General features: G+C 39.7%; 1 protein-coding gene across 2 annotated transcripts in view; it reads right to left on the reverse strand.

Annotated features, from left to right (window-relative positions):
• LOC118843684 (stonin-1-like) overlaps positions 1 to 15,298 on the reverse strand; it is a 91,240-nt gene extending 75,942 nt beyond the window's left edge. Inside the window, exon 1 of one of the 2 annotated variants that reach the window (XM_036751434.1) lies at positions 13,319 to 15,262. In XM_036751434.1, coding sequence (XP_036607329.1) covers positions 13,319 to 15,254 — 1,936 coding nt within the window. In that variant the 5' untranslated portion in view covers positions 15,255 to 15,262. Of the gene's footprint in view, positions 1 to 13,318 lie in introns of both variants that reach the window. The other variant, XM_036751433.1, reaches the window with a different exon arrangement.
• Between the last annotated feature and the right edge of the window lie 513 nt (positions 15,299 to 15,811).

Here is a 15,811-nt window from a genome sequence, read left to right on the forward strand (position 1 = left end):
AAGAGTCCATAGGTTTCACAACTGCCAGTGGGGGTCCATGAAGAAGTCCTGCCCCAAATGGGTGTATTTAGAAAAGGCTCTGGCTCCTTTTGTCTGCTTCAGCATAAAACTCCACAGACCCTAACACTGCACATCCCACACAATCCCCACCACCCCAACTCTAAATCTATTTATAGGCTAGATAGAACCAATTAGATCTACAGGTACGGCTTCACTTCCCAGAACCAGACAAAGGCTGGTACCCAAGGATAGTAGTAAGGCAGAAGCACACATCTGTCTCCCTGCATCTTTCTTTTGTATATGAATATCCCTCTGGTGTTTTGTATACTATTAATACTCTAAATAATACTAACATTAATAATAGTAATATGAATTCTATAAGTGAAGGTGAGTCTGGCTATGTTTCTATTCCTTTAAGTCCAGAACTGAAATAACACAATCTGTGACTTTTAGGTTGAATCAGAGCATTCTGAAGCTGGAAAAGTCTAAGGGGGCAACCTACCTTTGAAGCAACAAATATTTACAATTCATCTAATGGAAAGAGTACTGGATTTGAAGGTCTGGGACACAGGCCAGACAGAGGGAGACACTTGGGCTCAAATCCCGTCTCTGACACTTAGTACCCATGTGACCCCAGACTAGTTACAACTTGTCAGCCTCATTCTTTTTTCAATCTTAAAATGGGGATCATAATTCTTGCATTACCTACTTCATAGGGATGGTGGGAGAAACATACTTTGCAAGCTTTAAAGTAATATACGGGGTGTCCCAAAAAGTCTTAGTGAAATTTTAAGCTATGAAAATCGGCTTTACAGCTCTTTTTGTGGTGGCAAGGGATTGGAAATTGAGGCAATGCCCATCAACTGGGGAATGGCTGAACAAATTATGGTATATGAATGTAATGGAATACTAATGTGCTATAAGAAATGATGAGCAGGCGGATTACAGATAAACCTGAAAGACTTACATGAACTGATGCTGAGTGAAGTGAGTAGAACCAGCAGAGCACTGTACACAGTAACAGCAACACTGTGCAATGACCAACTTTATAGACTTGACTCTTCCCAGCAATACAATGATCTAAGACAATTCCAAAAGACTCATGATGAAAAATGCTATCCACATCCAGAGATAGAACTATGGAGTCTGAATGCAGATCAAAGCATGCTATTTTCTCTTTTTTTGTTTTTTTTGTTTTTTCTTTCTCATGGTTTTTCCCTTTTGTTCTGATTCTTCTTTCACAACATGACAAATGTGGAAATATGTTTAATATGATCGCACCTCTATAATCTATATCAGATTGCTTGCCATCTTGCAGAAGGGTGAGAGAGGGAGGGAAGGAGCAAAAAATTTGAAACTCAAAAATCTTATAAAAGTGAATGTTGAAAACTATCTTTACACAGAATTAGAAAAAAAAATACTATTAAGTAGAGTGGAGTGGGGTGGAAAGCAGCTAAAACTGCACAAAGACTTCTGGAAAGCCCTCTATAAAAGTGAGTCAATTTTGTCGTTGAGCAGAGCACAGCAGGAGATTGGAAGAAATATAAGGACACCACTAATTTTCAAAGTCATTTAGTAAACCAAAGTTACTCCACAGAGGTGACAATCTTTTAAAAGACTCCCAGAGAAGGAAATTCCACAACTTCATTCTATTATTTTAACTATCTATAATCTAAGATTTTTCTGTCTAACCCAAGTCTCCCTTGCTTCGTTTTAAGCTCATTTCTTCTTCTTCCTCTACCCTCACTGTAAATGGAAAGGAACGAATCACAATCCTCTCTAGTCAATCGATTAAAGGCATTTAAGTACCTACTATGTGTCAGGCACTGTGCTAAGAAGTGGAGATACAAAGAAAGGTGCCCTCAAGGAGCTTACAGTCAAATGGGGGAGACAAAATGCAAACAACTAAACAATGCACACCCATTGTATTTTCATATATAGATATACACACACATGCATACATATATAGTTGTGTATATTACATATATTTTATATTTACATATAGTTCATACATAGTTTTCTGCATGTTGTATGTGTATACATTATATAGGCACATGTATACATGTAGCTAAATTATAGATTATCAATAGAGGGAAGGCACTATCATGAAGGGGGATTAGGAAAGGCTTCCAGCAGAAGGTGGGATTTGAGCTGAGATTGAAGGAAGCCAGGAAAGCCAGGAAGTGGAGATGAAGAGGGAGGGAATTCCAAGGGTGGAATGGAGACACCAATGAAAATGCCTACAGTCAGGAGACAGAATGTCTTCTGTGAGGGCCAGCCAGGAGGCTCTACATATCCAAGCAAATATACACATATAAGCAAAAACACTTTAGGGAATTTATTATTTTCTAACTCATATATCAGAATGGCAACTAGGAGACTATCTAGAATCTCTTGCAACATACATGTTTTGGCAATAATGAATTTTTTTCCTAGATAAGCTTAAAAAAGGTGGGAGGAAGTTCTGGTAATGTCAAAATTTTCACTAGGGTAAAATTATAATAAAATACAAACTTCTACATCCAGTTCTCAACATTTAGCCTTAAATTGGAAACACTTAGGGCAATGAGAAGATCTGATCAGTAAGTAAAAAAAATAAAATGAACCTCGAAGAAGATCGCTTCTTTACTCAGATTGCCTGTAATGTTCTTACCCCCAAAATAAAGCTTACCCATCTTTCCAGGCCTAGTTCTAACCCACTTCTTCTATGAAGTCCTCAATGATTATTCTGGCCTACAATGATCCCTCCTTCTTCTGACTATTAGACATTTTTGTCTATTCTTTTGGCACTTATACCCCCCTTATGTTCTTACTTATGCTACATCCCCTCTTCCCAATTCAATTCAAGGTAGCACCAATATCTGACCTTTCCTGTTACTCCCCACAAGGCACAGTGCCTTGCATATAGTAGATGCTCGATACATATTTATTGATTACCTAAATAACTGTTTGATCACATTGAATTTTTTTCTTCTCTTCTCTTCTTCCTTTTATATGAAAGCTAATGTACACAAACCACCTTCATCACCACCATAAGTGGAAAAAAGGGCAAAAATCCTAGGTACTTCTAGGTGGTGAAAGATGATTAAAAGTGATCTCAGTATAATACACTTCCAGATCAAGCTTACTTTTCTTAAACACAGATTAGCCCTAAGAGCAATTTATTTCCAAACCATTGCTACTGTCATGATTATTAAAAATAAAGACTATCAGATAGCCCAGTCCAAGAGGTTGTGTGTTTTCATGGAGAAAGTGCTGACTCAGAGTCAAGACTACGCAGATCCAAACCCCACACATAATATGACTTAGCTGTGTGATTGCAAGGAGGTTACCAAACTAAACTTCAGGTAACTCTCATGAGTCCTTAATGTATTGACTCCTGGTCAAATCAACCAATATCTATAGAAAACAGAGTCGGGGGGGCTGCATTTATTACTTTTTATTTTGTTCTATATCACTGGAAATATTCTAAACATGTCTTGGAATGATGTTAATGAAGAGCCACTCTAAATACTAGAAAATTTAGATTAAGGAGTGTGTTGGTAAATGTTTCACAACTGGCTTGGGGTGGGCAGGGGAGAATGGAAGGGAAATGCACACATGGAACACTTTTAAATTTAATCTGCATTATTAATATTTTCTCCATCACTTTCTTAAGTCTAGACAACCAACAAAAAATCAGTCAAGCCCTGATTCGTAATGTTTGCCAGAGGCAACAATGCTTACACTGAAATTTTAATAATTGACTCTTCTAAGCTGGTTCAATCTGGTTCGATCACTCTTGGTTATATACTATCCCACCTAGATATATACATAACTTTTAGAGTCTCTCTGTTCACACTAAAATGCTTTTTAAAAATAAAAGAATTTTTTAGACACAAGTCAAGACAACATGATGATGTACTGGTCTGATAATATCTTTTGTGAAAATAATGCTGACATATTACCTACTTTTACATTCAGCCCACTTGACCTGACTCGACGAACGGGTAATACATTATTAGACATAAGACTTAGAAGAAAAAGGAAAGAAAAAGCCAGGAGGAGAGTTCCTCCAATTTTATTTTCATATATACATATATATGTATATTTTTAAGTGCAAAAAATGTTCCCCCAAATTTTTTTGCTTTTTTTAAAAAAATTCCTATCTCTAGTGAAATCTCACAAATAATAGAAACTTATTTATCCCAGTGATGACCACTGGGGGGCACTGTTTGGCTTGATTAATATCTACTCCCAGAGATTCATTCTGAGACACAAATCCTACTCCATACAATTTTAATGTCTCAGTTTTGCTAAGCAGTCTTGGACACTTTATCTTAGAAATCTAAACTACAGGAGTAAGTGGAAATAGATGGGAAGACAGGGAATATGAGACAGTAGGAAGACTAGAGAGGAATGAAGTAGAGAAACAAAGTCAATAAAGGGTAAAGAAAAATTTATGATAGTTTTATTTGTAAAGCCTATGAGAAAATTATAAAAACAGTAATTTGCCTTTGCTTCCTCAAACCCATTTCATAGATGTCTTTGAGGTGCCTAGTATTCTCATACAGGAATCTTCCCTATCAAAACTTGCTCTCTGAAAAGGTTCTGATGTTAATCGTTAAAAAGTTAGTGTTAATTTAAGTCCATATGTTACGCCTTCCAGGAGGATACATATTTTAAGAAAGGGCAACTGAGAAGACGTCAGCAGTTAATAACTCATGTGCCTGTTTCCTCATCTACATCATTCTTTATGTGAATGGCTGGTCTACGCATGAAACAAATGTATTCTTTTTTTTCTTTTCTTTTTCTTTTTTTTTTGGAGGGGGAAAGGCAGGGCAATTGGGATTAAGTGACTTGCCCAAGGTCAGCTAGTAAGTGTGTCAAGTGTCTGAGTCTGGATTTGAACTCCGGTCCTCCTGACTCCAGGGCCAGTGCTCAGAATTAATTCTTACAAAATACTGAAGTTTTTTACAATTTTCAACAGCAAACCCTATCTTCAGTTAGTCATTTTTTCAGTCGTGTCTGATGCTTTGTAACCCCATTTGGGGTTTTCTTGGCAAAGATACTAAAGTGGTTTGCCATTTCCTACATCTTTACAATCACCCAATTAAGAGGGATAAAGAATACAAGATCCTGTTGTATCTGCTCACTGATTTTTTTAAAAAGCATTTGACTTGGCAGAACAAAAATGTAGACTGTTCTCAAACAATATGTCTCTTGCTCCAAGCTGAAAATCACACAAGATTCTAGGAAAGAAAAAAATGTTTCTATGACAGATATAACTTCCCAAAGGGCCACACTTGAGGACCTAGAGGGCCGAATATGACCTCAAGGCCGCAGGTTCCCCACCCCTGAAAATAGTCTGCTGAGGATCATTAATTTAGACTTGGAAGAGAGGTTTAAGGTCATGAAGTTCATATTTTTCGTTGTACATTTGAGAAAACTGAGGATTATGGAGCTTAAATCACTTGCCCAAGGTCACATTGGTAGTAAAGGACAGATCCGGGATTCAAACCTAGGCCTACTGACTCCAAAATGTTGATGCTGCTGCTGCAGCTGCTGTGATGATGATAACACCCAAGCATGTAGCATTTTACTATGTGCCAAGCATTTGTGCTAAGCGCTTCACCGATATCATCTCATTTGATAACCAACAACCCTGGGAGGTAGGTGCTATTATTATCCTCAGTTTACAGATGCAGAAACTGAGGCAAACAGGTTAAATAACTTGTCCAGAGTCACATAGCCATCTGAGGTCAGATTTGAACTCCAGGTCTGGCACTCTGTCCACTGTCCCACCTAGCTGCCACTCCAAAATCTACCATTCTTTCTAATGTAACTCTCTCTCTCTCTCTCTCTCTCTCTCTCTCTCTCTCTCTCTCACACACACACACACACACACACACACACACACACACACATACCCTCAATAAATTTCAACGGCTCTCTATCAGACAGGAGCAAATATAAAATACTCTATTTGACATTCCATGACTGGAATACTCTCCCTGCTCCTCCTCTTTGCCTCTTGGCTTCCCTGGCTTTCCTCATATTTCAGTTAAAATCCCACCTTATACAGGAAGTCTTTCCCATTCCCCTTAGTTTTAGTGCCTTTCCTCTGTTGCTTATTTCCAGTATTTCTTATATGTAACTCATTTGTCGATAGTTGTTTGTATGCTGTCTCCCACAATAGACTGTGAGGTCCTTGAGATCACAGACTGTCTTTTACCTTTCTTTGTATCCCTAGAATTCAGCACAGTGTCTGGCACATTGTAGATGCTTATTAAATGTTTACTGACTTATTAACCATACCATGCTATCTCCCTGATATCAACATCAAGGCAAAGCATAAAAAAGGTAAGACGTATGTTCACCAGTGTCATGGAAGAGGTCTTACACAGGGTCCAAATGAAGGAAGGATGCTTCTATCCATAGATGGAATTGTACTAATTAAATCAAACCCCAGAATATTATGAAGTCCCTTCACTGAAACCCATGGTTATTTGAAAAATAAAGCTTTGACCATCCACACACAGAAAAAAAGTAAACAAAAAACTCATATAGCCCAGATTATGAAATACCATTTAGATGGGCAGCCCATTGAATCAGCCCTTCACTAGCTGCACCTTAGGCACTCTAAGACCCAGAACTGAATAGGAGATTGAATGGCATTAAATTTTGGAGACCGCACAATGCTTTCAATGATACAAGCTGCTCACTGCCTCCAAAGTCCATTGTTTTAACATTAAAAATCCCCCAATGGTGTTCTATGGAAGCAAAAAACAATGGCAGATGACCAAAACAGCAATGGAGAAACACATGGTTGGATGCTGCAAATTACCAATGATGACTTTTGCTCAAAAAGTTGTAAATGAGGTTTTCAAAGACATGTTTGACTGGAAAAAGAGACAGCTAGGAAGTACAGTGGATTAAGCGTTAGAACTGGAGTCCGAAAGACCTGAGTTCTAACTCATTTTTTATTTGCCTACTTGAGAATGTCATTTCACATATTTGTTCCCTTTGTGCCCAAAAACTAGTAAACATTTCATTGAAATCTTGAAGCTTCTCCTTGTTCAATGCTTGCTTATTCATTTAAAAATACTTTGATCTGTTGTTCTGCCAATTTCATACACATATATCATTCAGGGAACCATTCTCGCATTCTTTTGTACACCCCACCCCATACCACCTACTATAGTGCAGGTCATCAATAAACGATTAAACATTTAGTCGCAGTTAACACCAGGAAAGAGGCAGCTAGGTAGTTCATTGGATAGAGCACTGGGCCAGGAGTCAGGAAGACCTATATTCAAACCTGGCCTCAGATACTTGCTAGCTGTGTGGCCCTGTGCAAGTCATTTAACCTTTATTTGCCTTAATCCACTGGAGAAGGAAATGGCAAACCACCCCAGGATCTTTGCCAAGAAAAAAAACCATGAACAGTACGGTCCACAGGGTCACAAAGAGTCAGACATGACTGAACACCTGAACAACAATGGTAGGAAATGCAAACATTGTAAGCAGCATTGGATTTTTAAAAACACATATGCATTAATGTAACAATTAAACTTTTTTAAAAGGATGATCCATTGCTGCACTATGAGTTTGGAAAATAAATGAAAGTTTGTACTGGGCTGACTTAGCTTGAAAGCTCTATCTCCTTCAGGCTGGTTGGCAGTGCCACTGGCTGAACAACAGGAATTTGCTCTTTGAACACTTCTCCCTAGCCCCTGATTTTACCTCACCATGCTTTTTATATATTCCTCTATCAGAAACACAGTTCACATCACAATTCGCATGGTGAAACACATCTGATCTCCCTAGGTCCTTGTGCCTATCATTATATCCAAGGATAATCCCACCGCTCTGTGCCTGATTTTCATCAGGCCCTACCTCTCTTGGCCTGGCTCTACAAATGTTCATTAGATCACAAATTTCTTTTAAGCAGAAAAAGGCTGCCCTTCAAAGAACTGGAAATTGAGGGGATGCCTATCAATTGAGGAATGGCTGAACAAGTTGTGGGTATATGAATGTAATGGAATACTATTGTGCTATAAGAAATGATGAAGCAGGAAGACTTCAGAAAAATCTGGAAAACCTTACATGAACTGATGCTGAGTGAAGTGAGCAGAACCAGAAGAACACTGTATAAAGTAACAGCAGCATTGTGCAATGACCAACTTTGACAGATTTAGCTCTTCTCAGTAATACTAATCTAATCTAACTTAATCTAATCTAAAACAATTCCAAAAGACTCATGATGGAAAATGCTATCCACATCCAGAGAAAGAACTACAGAGTCTGAATGCAGATTGAAGCACACCGTTTACTCTTTTTTGTTTTCTTTCCTTTCATATGGTTTTTCCCATTTGTTCTGATTCTTCTTTCACAACATGACTAATGTGGAAATATGCTTAATATGACTGACATGTATGTATAGCCTATATCAGATTGCTTGCTGTCTTGGGGAGGGAGGAGAAAGAATGGAGGGAGAAAAAAATTGGAACTTAAAACCTCATAAAAATAAATGTTGAAAATTATCTTTACATGTAATTGGAAAAAAATAAAATAGTATTAAAAAAGATAAAGGCTGTTCTTGAAGGAAACATTCCATTTTTATAACACCTCTAATCTCAAATTGGGAGAAAGCTATGTGGCATAGTAGATAGAGGAGTGTCATTGAAGTCAGGAAGACCTAGATTCAAATCCCCATCTCTGACACATACTGGCTATGTGACTGAGCAAGTCACTGAACTCCTCAGTGCCCCAGGCAAGGAGGCACCACCACCCAGGGAATTACCTCTATGCTCCTCAAACAAGAAACTCCATCTCCTAACTCTGGACATTTGTGATGGCTGCTCCCCTTGCCTGGAATGCTCTTCCTCCTCATCTCTGCTTCTTGGCTTCCCTGGCTTCCTCCAAATCCCAGCTAAAATCCCACTTTCTACAAGAAGCTTTTTTTGATCTACCCTTTCCTGTTGATCATCTCCAATTTATCCTGCACATATCTTCTTTGAACACATGTGTATTTATCTCAGCTTCTCCATTAGACTATGAGCTCCTTAGATGCAGACACTATCTTTTGCCTTTCTCTGTATCCCCAGTGCCTGGCATTTAGTAGCTGCTTAATAAATCCTTATTGACTAACTGATGAAATCACAGATCCAGCCCTAAAACAAACAAAAACAATAAATCTCCCAAATAAAAGACTATATATTTAGTTATCACTCTCAAAATCCCCCCCCCAAAATCTCAAAAAATGATTTTTTGATGATGGGTTTACTCTCTTCCTCAGCAAACAAATGAAAGAGGAAAACAAATAATTTATCTACTTCTGTATTGAACTTTGGCAGATTTTGAACTTAACGTTGATCCTATCACAATGGAGTTATGAGAAGGCTGGAAGCCAGTTTGTCCTTGTTACCAGGACGTTAGCTCCACAAGTACCCTGAATATTAGAATGTTAGGGAACGGTATTGCTTTTCCATGGAAATTTTCTGTATCAACAATAGATTCCAAAGAAGGAATGATTAATGAGGGTCAATAGGGCTCTGCAAACAGAGAAAACCCCATAGGAGTTGGTGGAGAAGGAGGGAAGAGAGGGAAAAGCTTTGCCAAATCTGGCCAGTGAAATTTTCTTTTTGCAGAGAGAGAGAGTCTGGGATTCACAGACTGCTCAAAATGTACCTGATTTCTAAAAGATCACTTATAAAAGCTAACCCAGCCATCAACTGACTAGGTTGAATGGCCCTAGAGGATGGGGGGTGGTCTGGAAGCCTCAGGGAGTGAAGGTCCATACTGTTCTATTTATGGACAGATACATAGAATCCATTCTACTCTTGGGATCAGAGCTAGAGCCAGTTTCAGAACTCGAGGCAAATACCCCATAATACCCATAATAAAATTGGGTCATTTGGGAGGTGCTAGGGGAAGAGTTGGAGACCAAGATACTATGAGGTGTCTGGGGAGGATATCACTAATAGAGGTAGCAGGGTGGGTCAAACCAAGACAAGCCCACCTGGAGTGTTGGATAGCCTCCAGATCTCACCTCACCAGACATGTGTTGGCTTTCTTGTTCCATAAATGAATTTCCTGTAAGCCCTAGAATTGCATAGTCTGCCCTCCTAGATGCACTCACAATGGGGGAATGGCAATATATTAACCAGAAAGTCTGGCCTGTACCCCTGTGTTATAGCCAATAAATCAAAGTCCTTTAGCCTTTGTTGGGAGACCAAGGAGTGAGAAGGAGCAGAGAGCATATGTTGGAAGGGAAGGGGATGGGAGGCAAGGAAGAAATGCAGCCATAGGGGAACTTGTAGCACAGACCTCTTCCCTGACTCCAGGATGATGTGAGAATGCAACCTATAGGAGGAAAGCCTGGGAGAGTAGAAGGGTAGCAGAAGAATTAGAGCGCTGGGAGTATTGGAGCCCAGGATGCCAATCACACCACAGATGTTGAGGACCACTGAGCAAGGCCAGTGGAGACCCATGAAGCAAGGATGCCAGGCTAGAAGACTATCTTGGAGAGGAAGCATGCCTCTAAATTTTAGCACAAGGGGCAAGGTGGGGCCAAGCCCTAGTTGTCCCACCCTAGTTATGGTTCTGCTTTGGACTCCAAAGCTTATTGGCCTACAAAGAACCTCAAAGAGAATCAACTACTTAGAATCCTTTAGGAAAGCAGCTGTTCGCAAGTGAAACTTCCCTGGAACTAGGGCAGGCTAATATAGACACTGCCCCCTCTGAATCTGCCACCAAACTTGCTCTTTGTCCCAAGTACTCCCCTGGAAACAAAACAACTTCTTAATCAGGGATTGGAGTAGGACAGGGTTAGATCATCCCCTTTTCTCAGTGTTTAACTAATTATTTTCACTGCTCAGTTAGAGTCTTAGCAAAAATGAGTACTAAGGCTATGTTTTTGCAGCTTATATTTTGACTGGCTGCTTCACTGAATACATTAAATTTTCCCACTAAGATTGGGTCAACATGATGCCATGAGTAACATCAAATTAGTTCACAAGGATAACATGACAAGGTCTCAAGATATTCCTTGTGGTCAAGATGGACAGCCGTGGGCTAGTCAGCCTGGTAGATGAAAAGCAACATGGCTTACTGGAAAGAGTATCGGACTTCAAATCAGGAGGACCGGGGTTCAAATCCTAGCCACGGAATGTACTAGCCACGTGGAGTTACCAGATTACTTAACCTCTCTGAATTCCACTTTCTTTATCTGCAAAATAGACACAGCAATACTTTTACTACTTAATCAACAGTTGTTGTGAGAGAAGAGTGTGTAAACCCTAATGCACTATATAAATGCATTGTTTTTATTAAATGAATTTGGAACTGGCTAACTGGCTGGACCCCAGAAGTCATTACTGGCTTGATGTCAAGTTGGAAGGAAGTTTCTAGTACAATGACCCAGGGTCTTTGACCTAGTACTTTTTGAAAATATTTTTCTCAGTGATTTAGATCAAGACATAAATGGCAAGCTCAGCAAATTTACAGATAACACAACACTGAGATAGATAACGTGTTAGATAATAATATAATAAATTTAGATCCGGAAGTGGCCTTGGAGGCTGCCCCCATTTTATAGACAAGGAAACTAGTCTAAAATAGAGGTTATATGAACTGCTGAGGTTCACACAGCTAATAAATCTGAGGTAGAATTTGAAACCAGGCTTTTCAGATTCTAAATTTAGGGCCCTCTCCACGATACAAGGAAGCCCATCACAAGAGGTGAGCCAGGATCCAAAAAGACCTCAATAGATGAAAATATTGGCCAAATCTAATAAAATCAAACACAATAGTGATTTACACTTGAGTTAAAAAAAAAACAGTGTCACAAGTAGAAGATGAAGGAGACCTGGCTAGGCCGCAATGTGAAAAGGATCTCGGGGTTTTAATGGACTACAAGCTTATAAGAATCAAGAGGGACATCTAGCTAGATGGCATGGTAGATAGAGCACTAGGCCTATAGTCAGGAAGACTTGATTTCAAATCTGGCCTCAGATATTTACTAGTTCTATGATCCTAGGCAAGTGATTTAACTTCCATTTGCCATAGTTTTCTAGACTTTAAAATGGGAATAAAGATAGCACCTGTATCCCAGGGCTGTTGTGAAAATCTAATGAGATAATACTCGTAAATCACCTGGCACATAGTAGGAGCTATGAAAATGCTAAGGCAGTGATGATGAAGATGAAGATGATGATGATGATGGTGCTGATGCTGGTGCTGGTGATAATGATGGTGATGAAGACTCAGAAAATCTTAGGCTTACATTAAAGGAGCCCAAATAGTGTGGAATAAGAAGGCAAATAATATGTTCAATTTGGGTTACCAGATTTTGGGAGGGACGTCAGTAGACTGGACAGTGTCCAGAAAAGGGAGACCAGCATGGAAAAGGGCATGAAGTTTATGTGTTATCAAGATCAGCAGAAGGACTAGACCAGTTAGCCTACAAAAGAGAGGACTTTGAGGACCAGAGAGAAGATCCTGGAAGAGGGGTTTCACTTGGTTCCAGAGGGCAGAACTAGGAACAGTGGGTAGAAGCTGAAGAAAGGCAGATTTAGGCTCAGCATAAGGGAACACTTCCCAAGGATTAGCACAATCTAAATGTAAAATAAGCTCTCTCCAAAGGTAGTAGGTTTCTGCTTACTGAGGGTCTCCAAGCAAAGGCTAGATGACTATTCATGGGGGATATTGTAGGAGGGGATTCTTACTCTGGTCTGCGTTGGACCAGAGCACCAACTATAAGGTCCCTTCTAATATCCCTCCAATATCCAATAAAATCTGTCAACTTGGTAAAATAAATAAGTTAAAACAACAACAAAAGGCCCTAATTAAGCACACTGAAAAATGTCAGACTATCTTATTTTGCATAATAGGTGGTAAACCTAAGGAATCTGCTACATGCAAAGGTTGACACAGATTCAGAATATAAATGCCTGCCCCCAAAAAGGTCAAAATGTATTCATAGATTATAGATCTATGATGGGTGATTTCAAGTGTAAATGGGATTAGATGACTACCGTGATCCCTTTAAACTCTCAAAATTCTATTATTTTTAGAACACTAGGATGTTTAGCAGAATATTGCTAACATTTGAGGTGCCCCTATCAGATATAGGACCCTGGGCTGTGAAAACACCAACATGATTACATTTTTACCTTTCGACCAATACTAGTGGCTGTGTAGACAAAGCCTCAGTTGACAAAATTGACTAGATGTTTGAGACTGTATGATTCCAATGTGTAGATTCAGGAGCACAGTAAGAAACATTTGAAACACTGCAATGGGGGAAAATAACTTGGAAAAATTGGATATTTACTTGAGTTTTTATCTGGCAACCGATCTATCTTCCACACAATTGCCCTATAGGCACTCTCATATTTTGCTGTTCCCAGCGTGACCTGGATGACAGGTTCCGATTCCGGTTCATGTAAAGAGCCAAGGCATGTCCGGCGGTTCATTTTGGCCTTCAGGGACTTCTGTCTCTGGAGATTCATGGTCCAGAGCGCTTTGATCCACTGAGTAGGGACTGGAAAATGTATCATTATATTGTCACAGAATCTCAAAGGACTGGAACGGGTTGGCGACAGAGTAGATGAGGCCATGTTGACAAAAGCCTGGAGCTCAACATACGCACCCTGGACAACCACAGCAGACTTCACCGAAAATGGAAGATCCTCCCCATCATACAATGTCTTGAAACGCATCAGCTCAAATCTACAAGCATCCAAGGGTGAAAACTTAATGATCCTCAACTGCTCAAACTCTTGTGCTTTCACACACTTGTGAAAATGGTATTCAAGAATTTCAATTCCTTTCTTTTCTGGGTCTCTCTCAAAATAGCGCTCATCTTTCTTCTGCAGCTCAAGGTCATTTAAGGTTAAAAAGCATTCTGTATTTCCGTTCACGAAGCAGAGGCAGTAGATGTGGGTAACGACAGCACTTTCAACTAGCCTTCCTTCTTTAGTGACTTTTCCCCAGAAGTTGTCTACGATTTCCAGGGAAATTTCTTGTTCTTCGTAGCTTCTTTTTTGTTTGGAAAGAGGAGGGAGTTTCATCAGTTCCTCATCTACTACCGTCAAAAATCCAAGGAAATCATGGTAGTCTGTGGTCCCCAATTTTAACATCTGCTCTACTTCTGGCTCATGGACTACTTCTGTCTTAGAATGGTACTTCCTTTTTTCTGTATACGTTACATGCTCAATCTTCACAGTATGGATTTTCCCTGCCACGCTAAAGTTCTCTACTTTGGGTTCAGAGAGTCTGCAGTATGGGTCCAGCTGAAGCTCTTTAAATGGCTTCTCCAACCCTTTCTCATAGTACATTTGCAAAATGCCCCCAGACAAGACTTTCAGGAATATTGGGCCCCACTGCCTAGAAGACATCATATTTTTCTTCTCAGGTATTCTAAGCATGAAGGACCACCCAATTTTCTGCTGACTTCTGAATAATGTATGAGGGACAAAGGAAGGGCTGCTGTCTCCAGTGTACAGACACTGCACAGATAGGCTTCCAATTGAGTCTGTAGCATCATCTGTAGCTTGCAGGTGTTCAAGTCTTTCACAGACATAGTTGAATGAACATTGATTGAGACTTTTCTGTTCAGGAGGTGCCATCTTTCTGCTGGACCTTTGATCTTTTCCCTCAGGGTCCAAAGTGAAAGGGGAGATGCTAGGTAAATTCTCTTCTTTCCAAAATGGACTTGAAAAAGCACAGTCATCTTGAAAATACTGAAACTGCGGAAAGTTATGTTGATGGCCTAAGATTTCAGATTGGTGAGGGTGAGGGCTCCTTTCATCCACAAGTTCAGTTTTGACATCTGGAAGCTTACACAAATGATCACTGGGTGTGGATGAATGAGTAGGATAACTGAGTTTAGAAGGGAACAATGAAGACTCTGCCTCTGGTGTTGGAAGTGGGCTGTTTGAAGACCATTCAGGAATAGGATAAAGTGCATGAATCCCCCCTGGTTTGGGAATACAAGGAAAGCCAGGGTAGTCTTTGGTAGGTGTGGAAAGGGGAGAATTACTTGGGGGACCTGGGCTTAGGTAGAAGTCCACAATGGGAGAAGAGAGAGGGGTACCACTTGTAGAGGAAGAACCAAAGGATTCCTTGACGCCAGGGAGATTCAGTTTAAGTCCATTTGGTTTACAGATGCTGTGATTCTCCAGGGGAAAATTCTTTGATTTTTGAGGGGACTGAGAAAGTGGCTCATCATCAAATGTGACCCAGTTGGCTGGGTTAGCAGAATACATTCTGGAGATCAAGCAATGCACTTAGCATACCAGGCATGAAGTACCTGTTAAAAGAAAAAAAAATTAATAGATTCCCACCCAAATAGAAAAGTATCCAGATTTACATGCTATCTACCTTCATGGGGCTAAAAACATAGAATATGTTTTGTTCCAAATTGATTTAACAATGCTTTATCATTCTACTACACGAGAAAGAATCATAAGTGTACAGACCTGCGGTAGCTGCCTCATAAAGTGCAATCTAATGATGACTGAAATAAGTCAAGGCTTAGCTATTTTGTTTTTCATTAAGAACAGCATAATCATCAATAATAGGTAAATTATGCGGCATGACAACAACCCTGGCTTCTTTACAGACATGCCAGTGGAAAGCTAGGTCTGGTGGGCTCTGACAAATTAAAACGGCTTCAAGTATGACCCCAGGGACTGACTATGCCAGCCATTCGTGGAAGAGCCTGACTAAGACGACAAGGTCTTCACAAGCAAATCGCCTATCAAACGATGAATTATTTGACTATGGTGATCCATGAATTAGATCAAAATACAAAAATGGCCTC

Source organism: Trichosurus vulpecula, chromosome 3 (assembly GCF_011100635.1).
Source record: "Trichosurus vulpecula isolate mTriVul1 chromosome 3, mTriVul1.pri, whole genome shotgun sequence".
In the NCBI taxonomy this organism is placed as follows: Eukaryota; Metazoa; Chordata; class Mammalia; order Diprotodontia; family Phalangeridae; genus Trichosurus; species Trichosurus vulpecula.